The 24,963-nt window shown below is 44.3% G+C and overlaps 1 protein-coding gene across 5 annotated transcripts in view; it reads right to left on the bottom strand.

Annotated features, from left to right (window-relative positions):
* Cobl (cordon-bleu WH2 repeat protein) overlaps positions 1–23,818 on the bottom strand; it is a 222,498-nt gene extending 198,680 nt beyond the window's left edge. For 4 of the 5 annotated variants that reach the window (XM_041669022.1, XM_041669025.1, XM_041669024.1 and 1 more), the window contains exon 1: positions 23,528–23,818. In XM_041669022.1, the coding sequence (XP_041524956.1) occupies positions 23,528–23,568 (41 nt within the window). In that variant the 5' untranslated portion in view covers positions 23,569–23,818. Of the gene's footprint in view, positions 1–17,058; positions 17,155–23,527 lie in introns of those variants that run through there. The other variant, XM_041669023.1, reaches the window with a different exon arrangement.
* Positions 23,819–24,963: the final 1,145 nt, after the last annotated feature.

Here is a 24,963-nt window from a genome sequence, read left to right as displayed (position 1 = left end):
ACTTCACACATGTTTCCTCAGAGACTTACAGTTGGAGAACACCATGTTCCATCTCAGAAGAGAACGGCAGATTTCACAGACTGCAGTAACAGCACTGTAACCTGAACTATGAAAAGTCAATGTTTATGTTCCCCTCAAAGTCCTCTATTGAAACCTAATGCCCAAGATGAAGATATTTGAAGGTAGAGCCTAAGTAGGATCATAGGTCATGAGTGGAGAGTCTAAAAAGTGTGATCAGTACACTGTAAGAACAGACACCAGAGGGGTGGTTCTTTCTCTGGCTTTTTGTCTCTGTCTCTCTTTGCCTGTGTTTCCATCTCTCTCACTTCAGGACATTAAGAAGGATGCCATCTGTAAGCGTTATTGAGGTGATTTGAATGAAAAAGGCCCCCATAAGCTCACAAGGAGTGGCACTTTTAGAGGGTGTGGTCTTGTTGGAGTAGATATGGCCTTTTTGGAAGAAGTATGCCACTGGGGGTTGCTTTGAGGTTTCAGAAGCTCAAGCCAGGCCTAGTGGCTCACTGTCTCTTCCTGCTGCCTGTGGATCCAGACGGAGAATTCCCAGGTACCTCTCCAGCACTGTGTCTGCCTGCACCCACCATGACAATAATCCACTAAACCTCTGAACTGTAAGCCAGCCCAAATGAAATGTTTTCTTTTACATGAGTCACCATGATCATGATGTCTCTTCACAGCAATAAAACCCTAACTAAGACAGGAAGAAAGCTCTCACCAGGAATCAGAGCCAACCATGTAGGCACTGTGATCCGGGGTTTCATGGTATCCAGAAATTGTGAGAATAAATGTTTAGTGTTTAAATTGTTAAGTCTATGATATTTTTAGCTTATAGTGGCAGAAAATTGAGTCAAATACATGATAGGACATAAAGCAAAAACTTAAGATGCCTCATTCAATGTGGACTTCAGATAAACAATGAAGAGTTAGGATATGTTTTTAATTTTGAGTCATGCTTTTCACTTCAAATTCTTATACTGGGCTTCCTGAAAGTTGACAAGCCCAGGATATGGATGTGGGGTGTGTGTGTGTGTGTGTGTGTGTGTGTGTGTGTGTATGTGTGTAACTTGTGTGGGCTGCAAATGTAGGTGTATGTGATGTGTGTGGAGGTCAGAACTTGATATCAGGTATCTCTCTCTATCCCTCACCCCTTTCTTTTTTTACACAGGATCTCTCACTGAACATGAAACTCATTGATTATGCTTACCTGGCTAAGCAGCTAGCTCCTGAGGTTCTCCTCTTTATATTCTGCCTTCCCTATCAGCAAATGGGTCACACACCTATGACCAGTTTACTACGTGGGTACTAGAGATCCAACCTCAAGTCTTCACATTTGTGCAGCAGCCCTTTACCTACTGAGAGATTGCCTTAGCTTCCAGGCCCTGGGAAAATTCTTAATCCTCCATGTCACAGTATCCTTAGGGAAGAGGAAGGTGAGACCTACCAGATAGACAGGCGATAAAAACGAGACAGACAGTGTCAGTTTCCACTGTGGCTTTAGCAACCTTTAATCAGAGTTAGTCTCTGGCCCACTGGGATCTCCAAGGTCCTTCAGGAGCATGGACACCCTGTAGGCACCCAGGCACTACTGAGCACTCCAGACAGGCCTTGCTCCCCAGAAATCCATTGTATTCTCAGTCCACATGAAAGCTGGTACTTTGATCCTTACCCCAAACTGATGGCTGCTTTGACAACCACTATGGCCCAGGACGCTGGCAGCTCCTGCTCTAGGCTGGCCTCCACCACTATGGCATTGTGACTCAGCATGAGTCTCGAGGAAGTGAGGTTGAACTGGACCTGCCCTCTCCTCTGAAGAAGATCATATATGGTGTGATACTATCACGCTTGCAAAGGCATTTACAAAGAGGTCTTAAAATTATTCTCATGGGCTCATGACCAACCAAGTCATAACATGCAGAACTCAAAAGTCCTTTTCCTTCCCTAATTTGCACCTGCAGTGGGTCTCTGCTCCATCAATGACAGGCATCCTGGATCCCCTCACAACTCAAAACCTCCTTCCTGGGGCAGCTCAGAACCTCTGTATCCTCCCTCTATGCCACCACTGCCATAGCCCAAGTCCTTGTCTCCCAACATCACTGACTGCTACTAGAGCTGGTTTTCTAAGATGGAATCCAATGATCCCTCAAGTTCTTCCAATGCCTCTTGCCAAGGCTGTTGATGGGCTACAGAGCTGTGTGGCCTCAATGAGGGATTCTGCCCAAATATTCTTTCTGCTGGCCTCCCTTCATGCAATGCCAACTTTCTTGCCAATCTCATCAGATGCCTCTGTCCCTTGCTCCAGTTACGTTACTGTGCCTTTTCTATTGGAAGTTTCACCATGACAGGCACTGAGCTCAACACAGGCAGTCTCACGCTCCCGACTCTGATACTCAATGGAGCCCTGTGCCCATAGCAGTTTGGTTCCACAAACACTTACCCTGCACCATCAATCACTTATTGCATTCCACACGCAGTAGGTGTACTTATAGAATCTGGAAATTCTGAGTAAACCTTTCCATCAAGCCACAGAATGGATGGGAGCACAGTGACCTAAACAAACAACTGCAAATAATTGCCTTTTAGTGCCAGGAAAAGTTATGTCCTACTTTCAATAATTGGAATAATGACAATTATTGTTTCTCTTATGCTCAGCCTGTCAGCAATACCAAGACAAAACTGATGCTCAGTCAGGGCCCACTGCTTTGTGTTCAGAGTTGAAGGCTCTCTTCGCTGTTTGTTTGTTTGACTTGATCTGCTATTTTTATTACCGTTCCTGCATATGGACCCTATTCAAGCCTTGGGGAAACAGATGGGGTATAGAAGAAAATAGCAGCACAGGACAAAGAGCATGGTCTTGGGAGGCACCCATTCAGAAGGGGCTGGGAATGAGCAGCATCGGCCTCACCTCAGAGTGGCTGGAGATCCATCTCAAGTGAAGAAGCAATGTTTGCTCAAAGCACACCCTTACACTGAAAAAACACAGTCAAACTCAAACAGCAACACGAAAGAAGGCCAAGTCACAATGTCGTTATATATGTCATGTGCTGTTGACTACCAGGAGACAAAGGAACATTTCTTGTCCTTGAAAATCTGGTTATTGATCTCTGGGGCACATTGGTTCCAAGGGACTAAGCAGACTAGAACACACCCACCCCAACCCCCATCACTAGGATCTTCCCAGCAGAGATCATGTGAATTACAAAATGTCACAGTTCAAGGAGCCTGTTTTAGAATAAAATAAAATAAAAACCTGTCAACGTCATTGAAAGATTTGTGTTCAGTCTTGCTTGAAATCTTGTCTTAAGCAAAAAGCTGAACTGTTCCTTCACCCACACAGATAAGGATAAATCCAAAGAGAAAGGGCACTGAGGAGTGTGCATGCCGGCTGTCTTCCTGAAGCTCTAAACTAAAGCTCGTCCTCAGCCAGCCGGATCCTCTGGGGGCTCCCCTACCATCCTAGACTACTCCCCAGTAACACTCCTCACAATCAGCCTTTTCTTCTCTTTTTATATTTCAGGAGGACAGAATTACCAAAATAATAACACTAACCATTAATATGTGAATGGCACTTTCCTATAGCTACTGCCCTGACTGTCTGCTGACAGGCACATACCACTCCCATATTCCCAACCCCGCATGTGTACACTAACCTTCTGAGGAAGCCCTGGGACACTTCCCCTAGCAGAGGCCTTCCCTGAGGTTTGACTACCTGTCCCTCTGGACACATTTCACCAGTGTCAACAGCACAGAACCTGCATGACTACAACCATGTCTTTCTTCTAAAGAGCCAAGGCACCAACATCTAATAGTGAATCCAGGCAGAGCAGAGGCTAGGATAATGTCCAGTATATGTGAATCATCAGCTAGATGACCAGCACAAGGAATACTAGAAACTGGAAAGAAGAAACCTTGGCTCAAGCAATCAAGCCACTGGAGAATTAGAGCCACAAAGTAAGACTGATACTTGACTCTATATGTGGGAGGAGAGGGCTAAGTCTCACACACTTTTGTCACACAGCCCATGTTTGGGAATGAGGTGCCCTTATAAGCAAGACTACCGTCGTTCCAAAGAAAGCTACCAAGCATACATCACATCTCAAATCAAAACACATGTAAAATGCAATAGGTTTCATATACATTCAAATAGGGGGGAAACTGCTCAGCAAATATCATTCCTGTGTATAGTTGTGGACTGTATAACAGCCTAGAAGTTTTTTTTTAAAACATTCAAGGCACATCGACCATGTGCCCCAGCCCTTGCTCTCCCAAGTATTCACCCAAAAGGAAGGAATATGTGTCAAATGAAGCCTGTATGTGAATAGTTACAGTAGCCGTACCTATAATATGAAATCTGTAAATCATCCAAACGTCTGTCAACTGGAGAATGGTTGGACAAACTTTTACAAGTTCGAGCATGGATGAGTGCCTGTCAACAAAGAGTGTGAAGCCAAGAAGTACCACATGAGAGTGCATATCAAAACCATTGTGTTCAGTAAAAGGGCATAACAAAAACAGAGTCCTGTTACACAAAATGCTACATACATACACCCACATATAAATTGGCAGGAGCACTGGACAGAGGAACGGGGGAGGAGGGAGAGCAGAGGTGCATACCTGAATTTCTGGCTGCAAGATAAAACACTTTACACGGTGACTATGGAGATGAAACACACATCAAATTTTCTAAGATGGCCTTTCACAAAACTAAACTGGATGTATCTGGGTCCTACACTTCAAGCAGAACTGGTTCTTTAACCATGAGTACTCTTGAAGCCCTTTGTACTCACCCAACTCACAGTCTTGGTCTTAACAGCCATGCATACACCTCAGTGCCCTTTTTCTTTGAATTTATGCGTATCTTTGTGAGTGAGGGAGCAGTTCGACTTTTTGCTTAAGACAAGATGTAAAGGAAGACTGGACATTGGATATTTCAACAGCACTGGAGAGTCTCTCTCACTTCTATATTTTCGGCTTAGTGAGGATAAGAACATCCAAAGTGCAACATATAGATCCAAAGCAACAATTGCTTTACAAATAATCATGATCCAATTACTAAGTAGTTTTTAAAATCATAAACATTAGTTAAAATGGATCATTTCTTTGTTAAGCCTTTATAATATTCAAAGAAACCTGACCAAACAAAAACAAAACCCATTAAAACAGAGACAATCAAACAGACATGACTGAAATTTAAAATTCATCTTAAGATGTAAGATGACTGATCAAATAATGGCAATCCAAACAAATTTAGAGATTCTATTGCTGTGATAAATCACCATGACCCAAACCAACTCAAGTAAAAAGCGTTTATTTCATCAATTTGTGTTTCATTATCCGGAGAGGTAAGGGGTAGGAACTTGAGACAGGAACTGATGCAAAAGCCATGGAGAAGCACTGCTCACTGATTTCTCGTGGCTTGTTCATTTGGTTTTCTTACCCACCTGCCTAGGAATGGCACCATTTACAGTAGGCAAGGCCCTCTCACATCAGTCATCAACCAAGATAATGTCCTACCGCCTACAGGCAATCTAATAGAAGCATTTTCTTAGCTAAGCTTCCTCTTCAAAGATATCTCTAGCTAGTGTCAAGCTGACCAAAAATGAAGCAGTGTGGGGGTGTAGCTCCATAGGAGCATTGGCTCTTGTCATATATGAGGTTTTGGGCTCCATCCCCAACACTACTGACCCAAAGCTTTTAAAGATTGTCTTTACTTACTTTGTCTTTTTTCTTGTTTGTATTTATCTGAATTTTATTCTATTTTGCTTTGCTTTTTAACTGAAATATTATTTTATACAAATTACTTATCCCATGACTTTTTTTTTTTGACTTAGGAAAACTTTGTTTACAGACAAACAATTCTACAGGAAAAGAATTACCTAATTGCCGTGGAAGTATTTTTACACAATTCTTGTTTCATGCTGGCCACATAAAACAGAGCTGCAAAGGCTTTATACCTATTTTATACCTATTTTCATATTGCTGATTATCTAGAGAGTGTTGACCCTATCAAAAGCTTGCCAACTGCCTTTTCTCTAAGCAACAGGAATGAAGCATGTGAAATGCATTAAAAATTACAGCAAAATGAACACTATTCGGAACGACATGCGGGTAACAAGTATAAACGGACTGTTCCAAACTGATATACTTGGTCACTTTTCAATATCTGAGGGTTCTGTTGTCCTTTGTTATTAACAGTAGCAAGCTTTCACCATTTTGAGAATGTTTATGTTAAAAACAACATATATTCATGTAAAGAATATTATCATATGCAGTTCTCTGTACACAGAGAAAACAACTATCAGAATGTCTTGTGCCAGTCCCATCACAAGTGGGATTTGGTTACAAAAGTCTCCTCTTTGGACCCCTGATGGAAGTTATTAATGGAGTATCAATAGGGTCTTGACAGAGTTGCTTTGGAGAAAGGCAATCCAGCTGATTGCCCCATGAAATTCCAAAACAGGTGTTCTATAGTAACTGCCCCAAAAAACACCCCCTCGCCTGGTTTGGACTTAGTAATTTGTTTGTAACCAATAGAATTCAGAGCTATCATATGTAATTTCAGAGGCGAGGTCACAAAAGGCCTTACAGCTTCCTCCTTCATTCCCCCAAGTCATTTCTTAATCTGCAGGTGTCAGGTACTAGGTGTGAGGACATCGAAGCATATGGAGAAAGATGACCACATGGCAAAGATCCCACTGAAAGTTAGCAAAGATGGAGCTATCTCCTAGATGTTTTATATGAATGACTACATGTAGCTGCCACAATGTGGGAGCTTATATAACATTTAGAAAAGTGTTCCTGGTGCCAGCTGCACAGCTCTAGGACACAGACACGAAATGATGGATCACTACTATCTGTAGTCTTAAATGCAGTCACTTTCCTTTGTGATCAGATGTGATTTCATCACAGCAAGCAGCAACCATCTACACATACAAGCTGCCTCCCTAGAGCCAGCTCCAAGGGGCTCCACAACCCAGCACAAAGGCAGATAACTCAGCAATGTGATTACTTCATCACTCTTGATCCATCTGATGTTTATTAGTTTGGAGATGGGATCTTTCTCTGTAATCCAGACTGCCCTGGAAACTCACTATGTAGGACAATCTGGCCTTGAACTCAGCCCTTCTGCCGCAGCCTTCCCAGTGCTATAAAAAACCAGATGTGAATCATAATGGCTGGCCTCCTTTGCTGTCATTAGTCAGTACATTGGCCATTCTCCATCTGGAAAGTAGAGAATGAAATGCCTTTCTGAAGAGTCATGAGCTTTATGAAAGTCAAGTGAAATGTGTCAAGTACCATTAAAAGACCCCCGTAGTAACAGTAACGACCCGAATCACTAGGTCAGAGAGCATCCTGTACAGTAGTCAAGACCCCAGACAATCCACACCTATAAGCAAGCTTGGCATGGATTGGTTGTGTAGAATCCGGTAGACTCTAGTGCTCCAATCCAGTCAACTCGTCCCAGTATAATGACTCATTTCTGTCATTTCAGATCTCCTACACTTACCCCTAAAGACCCCCCTCCAAGACTCTCCCACCACAGTCAGAGTTCCGGTAGTCGGGAAGAACCACCTGAATAGAGTCTCTTATGGTACAAAGGGTGTGGCCAAGAAAAGACAGCTAGAGGCAGGCACTGCTGAAGAGCATGTTGCCTTATTCTGCTCCTTCCTAAGGCCTCAAGCTTATATAACACAGCCCCTCAAAGACCAGTCAACACAACCTTAACTACAGCTTGGCTACATTACTGCATTTCTCAGTATCTTAAGAATGCTGAGTCCTGTGAGAGGTCTGCACACACACACATACACACACATACACAAACACACACACACACACAGAGACACACACAGCACACTTCTAACAGTCCTCACTACCTGGCTTCCTAGAAGGTATAACGGTATAATGTTTTCTGTAAGAAAGCATTACATTCTCCAAGGACACAGCATCTTCTAGATACCAGAGTGCTGATGACCTCAGTGAGACTGTGACGGCATGTATAAGACCTGTATAAGTTCAAGCCAGACGACATCCCAGCATGGCTAAGAGGAAGTAGGCACAAAGTCTGGGTATGAGGAAAACGTGATCAAAATGTATTGAATACAAAACACTTCTAAAAGCTAAGATTTTTTTTAAAAAGATATTTTGCTGTGACTTTGCAGTGGAACCAAAAAGAATAATCATCAAAGATCAAATAATCTAGATTTTACTCATCGTTTTCTGTCTGTTCCTATTTCTTCCCAAAGTCATAAGCTTAAAACCCCTGCAGCACTAATTAATCCCGGCACCCCAGCATTGGTTTCAGGGGTACAAACCTGTGGCTTCCCCAAGCACTGCACATAAGGATGGGGCTTATGGCTCTGGGTCAGTGGAGGTTGGTGATCCTCTTCAGAGGACAGACAGTATTAGCAACACAAATGCTGCCCAAGGATGTAGCATGGGACTGCTTCCATGTTACCCAAACTAGTGCTCAGTCTCTCTGAGTCAATATGTTCAGCTCCAAAATGGGGAGTGTAATGGTCCTGCATACAGATCTACTGAGATGGATGAGTGACAAAATCCAAGAAAAACACTCAATGATTCAGGTGGCCTGCTCCGAGTCTAGAAGACCAAAGATGTATGTATCCTTCTCAAGGAAGCAGCTTAACCTTATGGTGCGCCTGGGTGTCTCCACATCTCTGCCTGGAAGCCCACTAGCTTCCATTCATGCTGGCTTTATTTACACATGTGTTCACGCTTGCTTTAAGTTTCAGACACCCTGCTTCTCAGAGAGCAGGCTGCACAGTGTAGTGGAATAAACAGCGCACACTCACATTCCTTGGTCTATGTCCCTGGGCCTGTCACCACATGACTCATTTCTGTCATTTTAAATATCCAACACTTACCCCTAAAGACCCCTATCCAAGACTCTCCCCAGCACAGTCAGAGTTCCTGTAGTCAGGAAGAACCACCTGAATAGAGTCTCTTATGGTACAAAGGGTGTGGCCAAGAAAAGACAGCTAGAGGCAGACACCACCGAAGAGCATGTTGCCTTATTCTGCTCCTTCCTAAGGACACAAGCTTATACAACACAGCCCCTCAAAGACCAGCTATTGTGTGCTGCAGTAACAGGAGGTAAAAGGGATAGATACCTTCTCGGAGGAATGAAAGAATAAACTAATAAGCTCCAAGACAACCATGCAAGGACCAAGCACTGCCTAATTAGACCCAGCCTTCCCCCCAGGTCATCTGCCTTCCAAGGATCTGAGTGAGCTGTCACTGCTCTTCCCTCATCTCCTGCTTTCCCCTCTGACTCCGGACTTTCCTCAGGGCCTGCAGCACGTTATCCATGAACATCTGAGCAGGGCAAGAGATTACATCAACATAATTAATAGGCGAATGTATCAAGTTAGCTATCCTTGGTCACGAGAGTTAACTCTCTGTGTTTTGCAGTCCTCAATTTTAATATAGGATTAGAACCAACCCCACAAGGCGTTTGTGAGGGGTAAAGGTGAGAACACATATGAAGACGTTGTATATCATATACCCCCACCATGCTATCCCCTGGAGCAGCTGTCCCCGACCCCATGGCCAATAATAAAGTTTATCAATCCTCAAGGAAATAGAGGCACCTGCTGATAGTCACATCTGATGAATATTAATCCTGTGGTCAGAATACAATACACTTATTCCCACCATAGTGGAATGAATGAAGCTTTTCAGAGCCTGTGCTTCTGCCCAGTTCCCATTATGTGATCTTCCCAAGACACCACCACCGTTAAGGTTTTAACCCTCCCAAATACATACACTCCCTCCACCATGGCTGTGGAACAGGGCAACACCCACCACCCGTGACTCATCAGACTAGGGCCACTTCAGGATACCAACCCTATTATTAATGAGACAACAGGATCAAACCATTGTCACCACGACTCAGCTAACTCCACCTTTATTCTCCCCACTCTCTCTCTGGAATCATGAAATATTCTAAGAACATCCTTTGTCCATTACTATCCTGTTGTACTCAAAATGCTGACCTGATTCCCAGCTTATCAAGATAAAGCCATGTTCTGCATCTCCCACCTGTTGACCCCCCACAATGCATTCCTGATGCAGACATCCAAGTCATGGTATCTGCAGCACACTACCGACCTATGCACTCACCGTGGTGACTATAGCCCAGGCTTTCATCTGCCCTGTGGCTGCTATTCACGCCAGTTACAACCCTTCTGCAATCCCTCTAGCTGTACTTTATATGATTTTTGAGCTCCAGCTCAAACCCTTACAAGCTCTAACATCCCTCCTAGCTCCACAGAGGCATCATTTCTTAGTAACAATAGCCAGGCCTTGCCTTTGATTGCCTTTACTGCTCTTAACTGCCTCAACCTCCCCTCACTAATATTCCATTCCTATGTTCTCTCTCAGGACACTAACTGTGCCTTGTGCTAAAAAGGCCCTTATGAAAGAACTTCAGAACACGGGTAAAGACCTGGCCTCACTCTCTGCAGAGGAAGTTAGGAGGAAACCAGTGAAGAAAGCAAAAGCATCCTTCCTAGTGCTGAACCCTGACAAGAAGCTCCGCTCTCAGACAGTGTTATTGTAGTAACCGAATGCCACAGATTAGGAAATTTACAAAGAAGAGAGATTCCCTAACCCCATGATCCTGGAGACAGAGAAGCCCAGAGCATGGCACCCCACATTTGCTTAGCATCTGATACAGTTGTGTCCTGCTTTATTGTGCACTAAAGCAAAGCTTGTGGGCTAACTGGGTTTTTGCTACCTTTTCTGAAAAGCCACTGCTGCAAGCATGGAGTCACCACCCCTATGATCTTAAAATTCCCATTACCTCCCAAATACCTCTCCACTAAGATAAGAATTTGATAAATTTAAATTTTCGACCTATAATGATTGGAGGACACTTTCAAGCCATAGCCACATTCTACTGCTATATAAACTGATAAACGTATCTCCCCCTAAAGTATCAGAAATGTGTTGATAATTAATCATGCTTTCAAACTATATATAGGGCCCTAATGTGGGCTCATTCCACCTCTTGATTATTAATTTCTACTGCCAGTTTGCATCTATCTTTAAAAGGAGCATCACATACAGCAGAAAGCACGATTATTATAGTTGACACAGACACCTGAAAGGCAGCAGGGGAACCAGGTTTTGGCACATATAAAATCATTATTTCAGTAGTTCCAATGTAATGCTAAAACTCTGATAACATATACCATTCACAGACCTGCATTTTCAAATGAGCTATTGCTTCCATCACTGCCATATAACCTACACTTTATAAAATAGGATAGTTAAAATACTACAATAGACTGATGTTTTTCTAAGCCTCCTTACAGAGTTAATGCATAACACTATAACTTCAGAGTCAGGCTCTGATATTCATTTGCAGAAGGCAAAGATATGGATAAATGCTTTTTACCCTCTATAAAATCCGAGGACATCAAACCTAACTGAATGAGAAAGGAAAAGTTCACTCTCTAAAACCATACAATCAAGTCACTGTGCTGTACCAAGGTGGCACCATCCCTGGTGGGAGAGGACACCCTGTCCCATCTGGACAGTGTGGAGCCTTAGAAGGAAAAAGGAAAGGGCATCTTATTGATGACTCTTAGATGTTCTATGTGACAAGAACAGATACAGAACTACTGTTCACAGGTTAGCTTAGTTATCAGTCCAACTCCCAACAAGACACGTGCAAATATCCTCTGGAAACACCTATACTCATGTGTAGTATTTTACCTAATACTCGCACACCGATGTTTAGGTAAACCATCCTGATCCTTGGTGCTTCTTTTCAGAACATTACTGCAGACCCATCTATTCTATTCTATCCTATCCTATCCTATCCTATTCTAAGTCTTTGGTTTCCTATGACAGTAGCATTGGCTCTGTCTCTCCTGTGTGCAAACAATGGGAACTGTAGAGGATGTCTCCTTACAGACATGCTCAGGGACAGGGTGCCATATTAGTGCCTCGAGTCTGTTCCTTTGTTTGGCCTGATGGCTTGCTGGTAGAAAAGAACAACAGAGGGCAAAAAAGGAACCACCATATGGCAGGCACTCCACAGGATCCTTTTACTCCTTGTCAAATTATCTCATGAATTCTACAACCCGGGCCAGCTTATCTCAGGGATAAGCACTTACCACATAAACCTGATGGCCTACGTTTGAGTGCCCAGCCTTACAGTAGAAGGGAAGAAACAACTCTGGAGAATCATTTTCTTACTTCCACATGCACTGGTGCATGCGTGCGTGCGTGTGCATGCACACACACACATACACACACACCTGCATACACCTGCACACACACACACTAATAATAATAAATAAAAATGTAAAACTTTTTAAGAATCTATAATTTACGTAATTCCCCAAAAATTAAGAGGACCTGGGAGCCAAGGAAACTAGCCAACTGGTTCAAGTTACACACGTCTCAGTGGCAGAGGATGGTTTGGAAGATCTTACTTTTCCACCCCACAAGCTCTGAATTTGACATGTTCAGCATGAAAGAGACCAGAACTGCAAACCACAGCCACAGCCCTGCAGCAACATACCCCATTCTCCCAATGCCTGAAAGCACCCACAGAGCAAGGCTCTATCCCTTCTATCACTAACAAAAGAAAGAGGGATTGGTGGGAAAAATCTTTCAGAAAAGTCATATAGCACTTAGACATTTTTAAAACAAATAAACAAAAAACAGATGTTTTCAAGCCAATAATTTTTTTCATTACAGAAACACTGCCTTTCCTAAATAAAAATGTTGTGCAAATGAGTGTATAGCCCTCCTCTCAGAGCACAGGAATTTATTATGAAGGCTAATTTCATTTAAAGGCAAACAATCTATTACTTCCCACTAAGTTCCATGTTAAACAGACATCACTGCCCTAAGAAACCTACATAGTTTTGAAAAATCAGCGCCAAGAAAACATCTCAAGCATACAATTTTCCTCCGAGGTTACTGCTCAGATGTCCTGTCTAAGGAGAAGGGTTTCCCACAGGCCAACAGTTCAAACAAAGTCAGGGGTACACTCTTCCTCCTTCGCTTGTCTGTCTATAGCAACTGGTTAACACCGAAACAAGGGTTCTGCTCGTGCTTATTGATCCAATATCACCACAATAAACAATTCTGCTCAAAAACATAGGATGAGGGATGTTCCATGTGCACAGACCCGCACGGAGCTAAGTATGTAATCTGAAAAGGAGATTCAACACAAAAACAACTCAGGCTAGGTGTCGAATGCATTAACCATGAAGAGAGCATGGTTTTCCACTTTTGTGTCTCTTAGTGAGCAATGTAATGTTCGGATATGGAGAGTCTCAAAGTCTGGTATTTTAATGGCTTGGTCTTGAACCTGGTGTTACTGGGGCATGGCATAATTTTAAGGAGATGAGCCTAGATGGTGAAAGTTATATCACTGGCAACCCTGCCCTTTTGGTCTCTGCTTCCCAACCAAGATGATCTGAGCAGCTTCCTCCACTGCATGTCCTACCGTGACATACTGCCACGGGTCCAAAGGCAACAGAAGCAAAAGACCATGGACTAAAGCCACTGAAACCCATAGCCACAAGAAATCTTTCCTCTTGATAAGTTAATTGTCTTAGGTAATTGTCACATTAATAAGAAACTGACTAATAAAAATAAGAATGAGGGAACTGTAGAAATGTACACAATAGCAGGCACAACCCAGCAAGAGCCACACCAAAAAGCCACACACTATCCTTCCCTGTCTAGCATGTCCATGCAGGACACCAGCCCTTAGACGCCCTAATAAGTGCCAAGTACACTCTGTCAGTGAAACCCACTTACCAACAACAAAGGGGCTATTAGAATCACCCAGCTCTCACTGAAGGTTACCTCAAGTTATACACAAGAAAACACAACTAACAAATTTACAAGTTTAGGTTCTCCAAGCTTCTACATTGAAGGAAGTACATTTACTGAACAAAGCAGAATTCTGTACCTCTATCAAATCTATCAGCACAAGACACAGAGAGCCAAGTCATATCAGTACAAAGGAAGGCTTTTCATGTTTATTAATTCATTAGCCAGGATCAAGGCAGAAGCACTTGCAAGATGGGAGGCAGAGACTGGGCCCAATTTTTATTAGTTCAGCCATGTTGCAAATGCGTCCACCAACTTCTGAGTGAGGTCGTCTCCTGCCACACATGCATACTTCTTTCAAAGCATTAAAGTCCCATTGAAGAGTCCCAGGGGGTGTGCTTCCTGGAAATGCAGCAGGACAGATGCATCCACCAGGTGATGGATTTCAAGAGGCTTCATGCGGATGCCTGTGGGAGACTGTTTCTTTAGCAAAAGGCTGCTGAGAAGTTATAGCACACCACGGATATCATATCATCCTGCAGGAAGCAGAAGAGGCCCCAGCCGAGGGGACTTGGGAACCTCAGTTCTGTGTTTCCAGATAGTGCAGCGGAGTAACCAGGGATGAGGAGTGGGGGGCCACATGCCAGGCTGGGAACTCACAGGGCAGGAGAAAATCACTATTGTCTTTCTGATCGGGGCTAGCCTGAAGAGTCAAGCCTTCACAGAGCATCCAAAGACTCAACATAACCTAGAGCACATCGCCAATATGGTAACACCTAACTGATAGCTTGTAAACACTTCTGTTTCCCTCTCAAAACAAAAAACATCAAAAACCTCTCATTCGAAAAAAATGTAAAATTCTAGGTAAACTGAAAAATAGTAAGAAAATTTCTCAAATTGAAGTGTCGCTTCCAAATCAGTCTACTTTACAAACTAGACTTCATTACCCCCATCTCATATGTGTGTGTGTGTGTGTGTGTGTGTGTGTGTGTGTGTGTGTGTGTAGATGTGTGGGGGAATACTGTCATTTGTGTGTCATTCTGTGTGTGTAGAAGCCAACGATCCATGTGAGGTGTCCTCCTCCACCACTTCCCACCTTCTTACTTGGTTTAGGGTGTCTCACTGAACCCCCAGCTCAATATTTCAGTTTAAGTCTAGCTGCTAGACTGACAGAGCATCAACCCCCAGGGATCAGCCTGTCCCTGTCTCTGACACTGTAGTTTACAGATCCATGGCCACCACACCCAGCTTTTACTTGGGCACTGGGAATTGCGAACTCAGGTTCCCATTGTCTACTTAGCGAGCATTTTACCCAGGGAGCCATCATTCCAGCCTCTCATTATGGTTCTTGATGTTGTGAAATTTGCACGTAATCTTCATTTGGAGCATTTTCTTTGAAAATGAATCACTCCGTGAACACCTGTCAAAAACATCTCAGAAGTAACTATGGATAGGAATTCAGAGGGCTGGTATAGCATGAGAAACACTGAGCTTTCTATAGCCCAAATAGCACTCTTGAAAAGATGTCATACGATATGGTAAGGGCCAAAAGAAATCTCTAATTCATTCTCCATACAAACAATGCTGTTAGAAAATAAATGACCACTACAACATAGTACGTGATGTAGGCACTGAGTAGAATGGACAAGGTTTTACTTCTACCTTAAAGCTGAGTCAACAGAAAACTATAGGCAAGAAGACGAGTGATCAGACATATGGGGACCTTGACAAGGAACTATTTGCTGTGGTCAATGTCTAGATTCTGCCTACAACACACCAGCCTTTTTCAAGATAACCATTTGTTTAGTGACTATTATTAAGTTTTGTTCTAAATTATTAAGGCTCTAGTCACCTGAACAAAAGTGTTCACATCTCTGAATTATCACTCCCAGACAAGCCTATTTTTAAACAACTCCCAAACTATTAAGTTTGGGGAGACCCTGCAAGGACTGATTGAGGAAGCTATTTAAGTATTTAATTTGCTCAGATTGCGTACTCAAAAACTGCGAAATCAGTTAACTGGTTACAACTCAGTTTTAGTTCTCTGACTCTTCCATCCACTCATAGTTTTTAACATGATGAACTTTCTAGACAACCCCCATCACTGGAGAACAGGTACTCTTCGCTTAGCCTGCCTTCTCTCAGGAGCAAGGCAAGAGGCTCCCCAACTTTCTCAGACACAGCTAGCCTATGGCTGTGGCTAGGAAATTCTCTTTCCAATCTGCTCAGGTTTAAAGTGCTTCACACCATGAACAAAAAGAGGTTGGAGTTGGGCAATGGTGGCACATGCCTTTAATCCCAGCACTCGGGAGCCAGAGGCAGGCAGATCTCTGTGAGTTCGAGGCCAGACGCGTCTACAAGAGCTAGTTCCAGGACAGCCAAAAAAAAAAAAGGGCGCGGGGGGGGGGGGGAGGAGGAAGAAGAAAAGGAGGAAGAGGAGGAGGAGGAAGAGGAGGAGAAGGAGATAAGGGAAACGAGAATCATAAAAGTTAAAGCATGCTAGTGCCCTGGCATCTGACAGCCAGAAAGGTCTGGTTGCTTCTGTCCTTTTGGGTGACTGTCTAAATGTCAGTTCCTCTTGGGGATGGACAGAGAACTCCTGTGCTCTAGGTCTGTAAGGTCCTGGAGAGATGGCAGGGTGAAGGGTCTGCATTTTTTTGAACACCCAGGACTGATGTGGAGACTAGAATCAGAAGCAGCAGCTGCAAGAGGCCTGAATCGGGCTGATATATAACCAGTCAGTGAAGCTCAGGCCTACTTACTGCCAATTATAAACTGAGCAAAATAAGGATACATTTCTCAGCACAGTCTAGAAACCATTGCCACACTCCCTGACAGTTGACTTCTGAGGCCCCTACTAGGAGGCAGAAGAGTCACATGGGCATTAAGATCACCTGCCCCCATCAGTCTAACGTACCAAGCTCCTCCCATCCCTCGCAGACCATGGTCAGGGACTGTGTCCCACTATGTCATGTCTCCTCTTAATGACTGTATGATGGGAGTTGGGCCAAGACCATGTGTATAAGAGGAAACATGTACAACTTGTGTCACAAAGGAAAGGGCAGGTGATTCTCCTGTGTCCTGCTAAAACATGGGGAAGCCACATATTGGCCATGACAAAGCAGCAAGGCAGGGAAGGAGCTTTGTGGTAAGCTGGGACCACAACCCCAGCCCAACCCACTGGACAGTCAGTTAAAAAAGGATACATTGTCCCAAAGCCACCATTTCTCCTTGTTCCTCAATAAGGCATTTGACACCTCTCAAGTCACTGAAGAACAGGGGACACATGGCTAGCAAGCTTCTCCAGAGCAGAGAACCTTCAGTGCCAGCTGATCTGTCTGTTCACACACAGTCTGGCAGAAGCAAAGGTAAGTGAAAATTTAAGAAAATGTTATTTTCTTTTTTCAGAGTGAGAGAGAGAGGCATCCAGAACATTCTGGATCACTGAATCATATAACACTGGGCCCCTTTGAGTTCTAAGGCTATCTGACCCAGCCACAAATGGTAAGGGGAGCTGGTTTACTGGGTGACAGCTGTCTCCTGTGCTACAGGCAGATGATACTAACACAGAGGAGGGTGTTTACCTCTTGGGAGCTCTGACTTCAGTGGGAAAAAGATTAGCAAGCTAAAATCACAGTTCCTACAAGGGTTCTGACAGGGGAAAGTGTGGAGATGTGGAAGGAAATGCCAGTGAACTAACTTTTGTAAAGTCACTGGAGACCTTGGATGGAAAGCCCACATGGCCTACGGGCTGCCAGGAACCATCTTGGGATAGAAGACAAGGCTTCCGGGGCCAGGTGATGGGGAAAGAGTGCAACAGTGGCAGAGTTACAGGGAAGATGCTGCAGTGGTCACCAGAGACTGAGAAACCACAGTCAATAACCTGGCCAGTTTCCTGAGACTTCCAAGCCACACAGAGTAGATTTAGAATGAATTGGAAGGACAGATGAAGAACTCTGTCGATCAGGTGCCCTGACGGCTCACACAGGGCAGCCTTGCTGGAGTGCAGTCACTCTCTCAATTCATACAGAGCTGTGTCAGGAAGGCTGCAGACTATGCTATCAAAGGTGTATGTTACCACCAGCACCTAAATCTCATTCCAGTCTTCTCTCTGCTTCCCACAGGAGAATAGAAGTAAGAAGCAAAAGTCCTGGTCACCTCAATGGTATCCACTAGCCCCACCTTCTCTTAATGCAGAAAGGGGAATGGGTACCCTTGCTGCCTTGTGTCTGGAGCAACACGGGGCTTTCCCTAGAATAATGGCCCCTTCACTGGGTTCTAGAACAGCAGACTGGGTAAGAACGATGTTGGGAATAAGGTAAGGCAGAGGAGTAGGACTTCTGAGTTCACTGACTTACAGTTGGAAAACTTCAAAGAGATAAGAGTTTATCCCTTTAAAATAGAATTCTCTAAATCAATTTAAGGTAGTCTTTTGTCGTTGTTGTGTGCTGGGTTTGTTCGTTTGATTGGTTTTAGGTTCTGGAGGGTCAGGGTGGGGAGTTATATCACTGAGTAAGGATTCTAAGAGATCATCTTAGGCCACATTTCCACCTTTCCTTTTCACTTCAAGGAAGAGTCTAAATTGCCCAGGCTGGCCTTGAACTCACTCTGGAACCCAAGAAGACACTGGACTCAGTCTATAGCTCAGACTGGCCTAGAACTTGGGATCCTCCAACCTCAGTTTCCCAAGTAGCTGATATTGCAGGCTGTACCACCATGCCCAGCTTCAGCTGCAGTCCATAAAATGTATCACTTGGTTTGGTGTGGGTGGCAACTGGATCACCAAGCCCATTTATGTGAAAGCACCTGTGACCTGGGGATGCATCTCATCAAATGAGTCTAAGTACAATATATTTTGACAGTTGATCTTAAAGCTTCTTCTTTGATTGTTTTTTTTAATAGAAATATGTTTGGCTAAGGAATTTATTTTAATTGGACTTGGCCTCTGGAAGACACCATCCTAGCCAGGAGCAATTTACCTCCTGTTCAGGAGGGACTAGACAGAAGAATTTAAAATCCTAAATCACCACAGGGTGCTGTTGGCTGGGGGAAAAGATTATCTTATAAAGGGACTTGCTGAGAACCATGGGAAAGGTCCTGGGGCTAGCCTATGGGGAGCACACACACTCTTGGGGAAACACTGTCATTTGCTACTGTAAAGTGCATACCCATGTGGGTCTGGAGTGACGGGGACAGTCTTGAAAGGAACCATCATTCTTAGCTTTATAAAAGGCAACTGACACCATATCAAGCCCACATAATGTTCTCCTAGCAAGAGAAAAGTTGAAAATATAGAACAGTGGAAGTAGGGAAGGCAAAAGGAAACCCGTTAAGAGGCCCTTTAACAATACATTGGCAAGACAGAAGGAAGACAGCACACACACTGATCACGGGAAGGGTAAAGGCTAAAATGGACAACTCACTTATATAAATGAAAAATTATTTTAGAAGATACATCATCTATATCAACAATATAAGTCAATATGAAAGAGATAAAGCACAGGAAAGTACAAATAGGAGAAGATATCTAAGTTTTCAGTGGGTCATGCAATATAAGAGCTGTGCTCTATTGCAGCACAGATGAAAACACATCACTAAACTTAGATGATAGATAAAATCCACAAACCCCAGAGTTCCGTGTGGATGGGGCCAAAAAGACACATAACAAATACACTGTCTATTTAATGTGTTTACTTAGTTCAAGTCTAAATATAGCCATGTTTGTGTATTTCAAATCTCATTTGACAGTAAATATTTCTGATCAGCTTTTAAAACTGTTGATGAGTTGAAAAGCAAATATAATTGTAAACCTAATCACAAAGTTCAAAAGGCCTAGTATCTTAAGCCAGTTATTATGGGATACAGATACATCCTATAATCACTGTTTTCTTAATAATTATAGACATATCATTGGGTGCACACAAGTCACGACCTCATTTTTGCAAGTCGCAAATTAAAGAGGCCACAGAATTCAAGCCTGCATAAATGGGGATTGTTACATTTTCAAGGTCACAGTGCCACCCAATAATAATCTAATATGCCCCTGCATGGACGATCATGAGAAAAAACAAAACAAAAAAAAAAAAAAAAAACAAAGGACGGTCTGCATTCTAGAATCCCAGAGATAGGAGTGATTCAACAGTTTGCAAATATCTCTGAAGCAATATTCATGGCCATTCAGATCCATCATCTGAACACAGCTATTCAGACGCAAGGGAAATGACTTGTGATTATTTGACACTACAAAAAGTAAAATCCCAAGGAGTAATCTCCACATCCAGAATTTTAACATTATTTAAGTGGGTGGATGGAATAAAAAAGAGCTCAGAGTAATATCTTTAAGAATGTAGCTCGTTTAGTGTTGAGGTTTTGTAACAGATAATCCTTATTCTCTCCTTCATAAGGATCTAGACACTCTCCAACACATTATCGAAAAGTGAATCTAAATGTCTTATGATATATATTTCCTTATGATCAGAACACTTATGGTTTGGTGATATTCTCATCAAAAGAGATAAGCACTCTTTTGTGATACTGTGTTGGTTGCTGACAGATAAGAGGGTCTCACATTGTCTACTTTGAGCTGGGCATAGTGATACATGCCTGTCATCCTAGAGGTCTGAGGCAGGAAGATCACAAGTTCAAGGCCAGCCTGGGCTACGCAGAGCTGTAGCCTGGTTGCAATGGGCAAGGGGTTGAACATTATAAAGTGTGGATTAGTGAAGGGACAGATGGGTTCTGTAGTTCTGTGTTGGGCCCAAAGGAACAACAACAAGACCCCCACTTCATTTTTTCAAATCGTTTCTTGTTCTAGTAAGTCATTAAAATAAATACACACATACAAGTAGCAAACCTACATCCTTGTGAAGTCCACTGATTTGTATTAGTGACTCAGCCTTTGCTCAGGTGTACCCAGCTTTGAGAGTTCATGTCAATGGATACTAATTCCACACAATTATGCACCTTCTCAATAGAAAAAAAAAAAAACCTCAATAGCCACCATCTGCCAAATGCCAAACACTCTCTTCCTTATGCCCATGGTGTTCAGTACAGAATTCAGTCTATAACAACGAACTTCTAAGATGGATCCCATATACTCAAACAGATACACTAAAATACATTAAGTACGGGCTTAACTATATTTTCAAACTTTACCAACAGGCAATTTGCCTAAATCTGTATTCTAAAATATTCCACCAGCTATTAGTTCTGACTAGTCAAAACCTGAGGCGAGAACTGACTCCCAGGTTGTCTTCTAGTCTCCACAGATGCGCCACAGCGTGTGTGCAGCCAGTCACATATATCAACGTTTGCGCATGCGTGCCGCACACACAGACACACAAACACATTTAAAAATGAGTTCTGTAATTACCTAAGCAACACATCAAGTCTACACACAATCTCCTTCCTAAAAGAAGGCCTTCCCCAGACAGACACTTGTCACAGTCGCTGCTTTAATGGAATTACTAAGAAAAATGTGACTTCCAGTAAAATTAGCATCTGTGTTCTTAACAAAGATAACACTCTTAGCGGATGATTTTCCATCAACAAGCCCATCCGTGCCTTTACTAATCCATGCTTTATAACGTTCAACCTCGTGCTCAGTGCAACCAGGCTGCACAGCACAAGGATGACTGAGGAGCTTTTAATCAATAATAACAAACTCATCCTGCCAGTTGACCGCTGTCACATGGGAAAATGATAGTTTACACAAAGTTTAATTTTACAACTAGCCTCTTTGGTATCAGAGAGAAAACAAAGTTGACTCGAGCACACCGCAAACACCGACAATTCTCAAGAGATAAAGAAAACAGTAATTTCAAAGACAAGCCAAGAAAACATAATTGCCGCCGATAACACCGTGAAGCCCAACAATGTCACAATCCTTTCTGAGAAGCAACCAAACAGTATAAAATATCCGAAATCTAAGTGCCATTTGCTTCTTCAAATTCAAAAAAAAAAATACTCTGAACACCAAATAGTTAACATTGAACTTGTAATTTTTGTTGAAAAATAAAGCCTATTTATTCTTTCTTGGTGTTTCTTTACTCAGGGTATAAACAAGTGACAAATGGCAATAATAGACGTTACAAAAATAGATTGAGATGTCTTGGACAGAGAGGTTGAAACAGGCAATATATTCTGGGGGTACAGGGGCATCAAGCCTCCTAAACTCTGCTAGCACACCTATGGTGCAAGTCTTTGGTTTTCCTTTGTGACCAGTAGTAAGGAAGGCAGACCTGGGTTGGCTGAAGAAAGTGGTTTCACTATTACCAGACTCCTTCACTGGTTTCTTCAGAGACTCTAGGAAATTTTTCAGGCCTCCTAAATAGTCCCTGCATATTTATTTATATGAAAATGTGATAAAAAATAATTCAATTCCCTTTAATAGACTTATGAAATAATCCAGAAAAGCCTCGCATTTAAAAGCAATTCTGTTTACAACTCCTGGGTCACTTTGGGCTTTCCGGTTACTGAGAAAAAAAGTATTCCCGTATTTATTTTCTTTAAGGAGAATCTATTTAGTCAAAGAAATTATATAACTACACTTAAGTGTAGTGGGGTTAAAGTCTTTTTTAAAAAAAATTCCTTGGCTTGAGTTATAAGTTACTAATGTAGCTTACTTTTTGGAAACCTCCAGGGGAGATTTTAAGAAATAATAAAGAGCTGCTTTAGAAGGGTTTTATAAACACTTGGGCAGCAACATCCATGGGCAAAGGACAGGGTGAGTCAGTGGGACATAACTGCAAAAGAAAAGAGATTTGTTGTCCCCAATGCTGCCTCCGAAAACCCAGTTGCTCAAGTGGAAAGTGGGCCATTCCAGGAGCAGGTGCGGGCCCAGCCCACCTCATTCCATTCGCTACACTCATGACCAATTTGCTCCAGAGAGCAGAGGTCAAAGGTCGGTCCCATGGCACTCTCTAAAATCTACCTAGTCCACAAAGGTTGCCAAGTGTCCAGACATGGATGGACACGGATGAGCACGATTCTGGGGGAGGGATTAAAAAGCAAGATTGTTTGACCCTGACCCGTGTTAGGCAAGTTTTTCTGTCCGCAAGTAAAATCCTCAATGTGACAGGAAATCTCTGCCGACAAGGTGTGGGAACAGCAAAAAGAAACTAAAAAGGTTGGGAATTAGAGAATACTAGAAGACAGGGGTGACAGCTCTGTTTTCCTGGTCCAATGAAGGTGTCTTCTTCACCTTTTCGGGTCCCGATACAGCCAAGGGAGGCCCCAGCAGGAAGAACAGTGTTCATGAAGTCCCTTCCACATGTTCATGAAGTCCCTCCCAAGATCGCCTGGCCACATGGGCCTCCCCAGTCCCAGTGCCCTCCTGTCATGAGGCAGGGAGCAAGTCGGCCACAGGGCCTGCCAGGGGGTAGCTGGAGGAACCCACACACTGGACCAGATGGGCATGCTGGAGTCCGAGGCCCGGAGTTCTGTTGTCCCCTCGACTTGCAGTGGCCACCATCGCAAGGGACAGGAGGTAGCTCCAAGTTGAGGTTCTGCACGGAGGGACCCCCCCCCCAACGCCCCGGACACGGACACACACACACACACACACCAACACCGCCCGCGGAAAGTGCTCCCGGGTCAGGCCTGCCACGGTTACCGGTGCAATCACCCTGGCGCCCCAAGTCCTCAGCACCTCACGGAGACCCGTGCCCGCCCTTCAGCAGCACCCGCTTACCCGCTGGGGGGCTTGGCCGCCAGTGCGCGCGGCGCGTCCATGGAGCCGGCGGGCTGCGCGCGAGGCTCTGCCGGCCGAGTGAGGCGCTGGCTGGCGGCGTCGCCGTCCTCATTCACTTTTTCCGCGCTGACCCATCGTCCTCCCACGCGGGCCTGGTGAGGACAGCGACCGTGCCGAGAGAGGACGGAAGCGACCGGAGGCGTCCGGTCGGGCGGGGGCGCGGGGAGGGACCGACGCGGCCGGCCCGGGCGCGGGGAGCAAGGTGCGCCGCGCCCCCGCCGAGCTTGCTCAGCCGCGCCCACCGCGGCACCGCCCCGCGCCCGCGCGCCGCTCCCCAGCGCCCGCCTCCCCGCGCGCCCCCGCCGCCCGAGCGCACCTGGGCGGGGCGCGCACCCCGCGGTGGGCACGGGGTCGCCTGCCGGGGCGCGCTGTCAGATCTGGGCAGGGGAACACCTCGCCACCTGTGGCTATGTGGGGCGAGGCGGGCAGACTAGCTGGTGAGAACTGAGTTGAAGGAACAGAGAGGGGAGTGCCTGGGGTCCCCATTTCTGCCCTGGAACCTAAAAGAACCTTTGTCAGTGCCACAGAGCTACTGCGTGGGGCGGGCAGAGTGATCCATGAGGTTCTTGGTGTGTGCAGCACCTGCGACTGGAGAGGGATGCAGTTTGGGGTACAGGTACACGTTTCTGAGAAGTCAGAAAACAGTGGGGCTGCCTGCCTGCTTGCCAGCCTGGTTGGCTGGATAGGAATGGACATTATTGTGGTGATTTCCGTCCCGACTGGTGGGCAAAACAACCAGCAGAGGCAGCAGGTGCTGAGGCCACCGGGCAAGTCAACCTGAAGGCCCTGATCCACCATGCCTCACCGCTCCACTCTGCTAATTGACCTCAGAGGAACAGGAACAGAACCTGGTTCTGTGAAGTTCAGCCCTACAAATACAGCAGTTGTGCTAGGTTCTTAGGATTGGAATAAAGACTAGTAACAAGATTTTGAGACTGAAGTCGCTATTCAGAAGCCAGTCTAAGCCTTTCTTCCTCTGAGCCCCAACTTTTTGTTTAAGGAAAGCTGGAAGACCAGACTTTGTGCAAAATCTAAGTTCTGCAGTGGCTGCCAGGCCTCGGGGCCCCAGCCCCTGTGCCTACTCAGAACAGGTGAACCCTTGCAAACTTCCAGCAGAGTCAGGCCTCGATCTGAGTGCAAATACTCAGATCACTTTCCCACCTGAGGACCGTGAGGCTCTGTATGTATCCTCTTGGCTCTGCTCAGATACCTCCTCATCCAGGAGGTCTTTTGTGATCCAAGGTGTTAAAGCACACCCCCATCGTCAATTCCCATCTGCTGCTTGTCCAGTGTCTTGAATTTTGTTTGGCATTCTTGCTCACTGTCTTGATGGATGTTTTATCCTTTTAGTGTGTGTGTATATGTCTGTGTATGTG

This window comes from Microtus oregoni, unplaced genomic scaffold (genome assembly GCF_018167655.1).
Source record: "Microtus oregoni isolate MIOR12 unplaced genomic scaffold, Mior012 000019F_ref0000042, whole genome shotgun sequence".
Taxonomy (NCBI): Eukaryota; Metazoa; Chordata; class Mammalia; order Rodentia; family Cricetidae; genus Microtus; species Microtus oregoni.
Note: the sequence above shows the minus strand (reverse complement) of the source record. Positions and strands in the feature narration are given on the sequence as shown.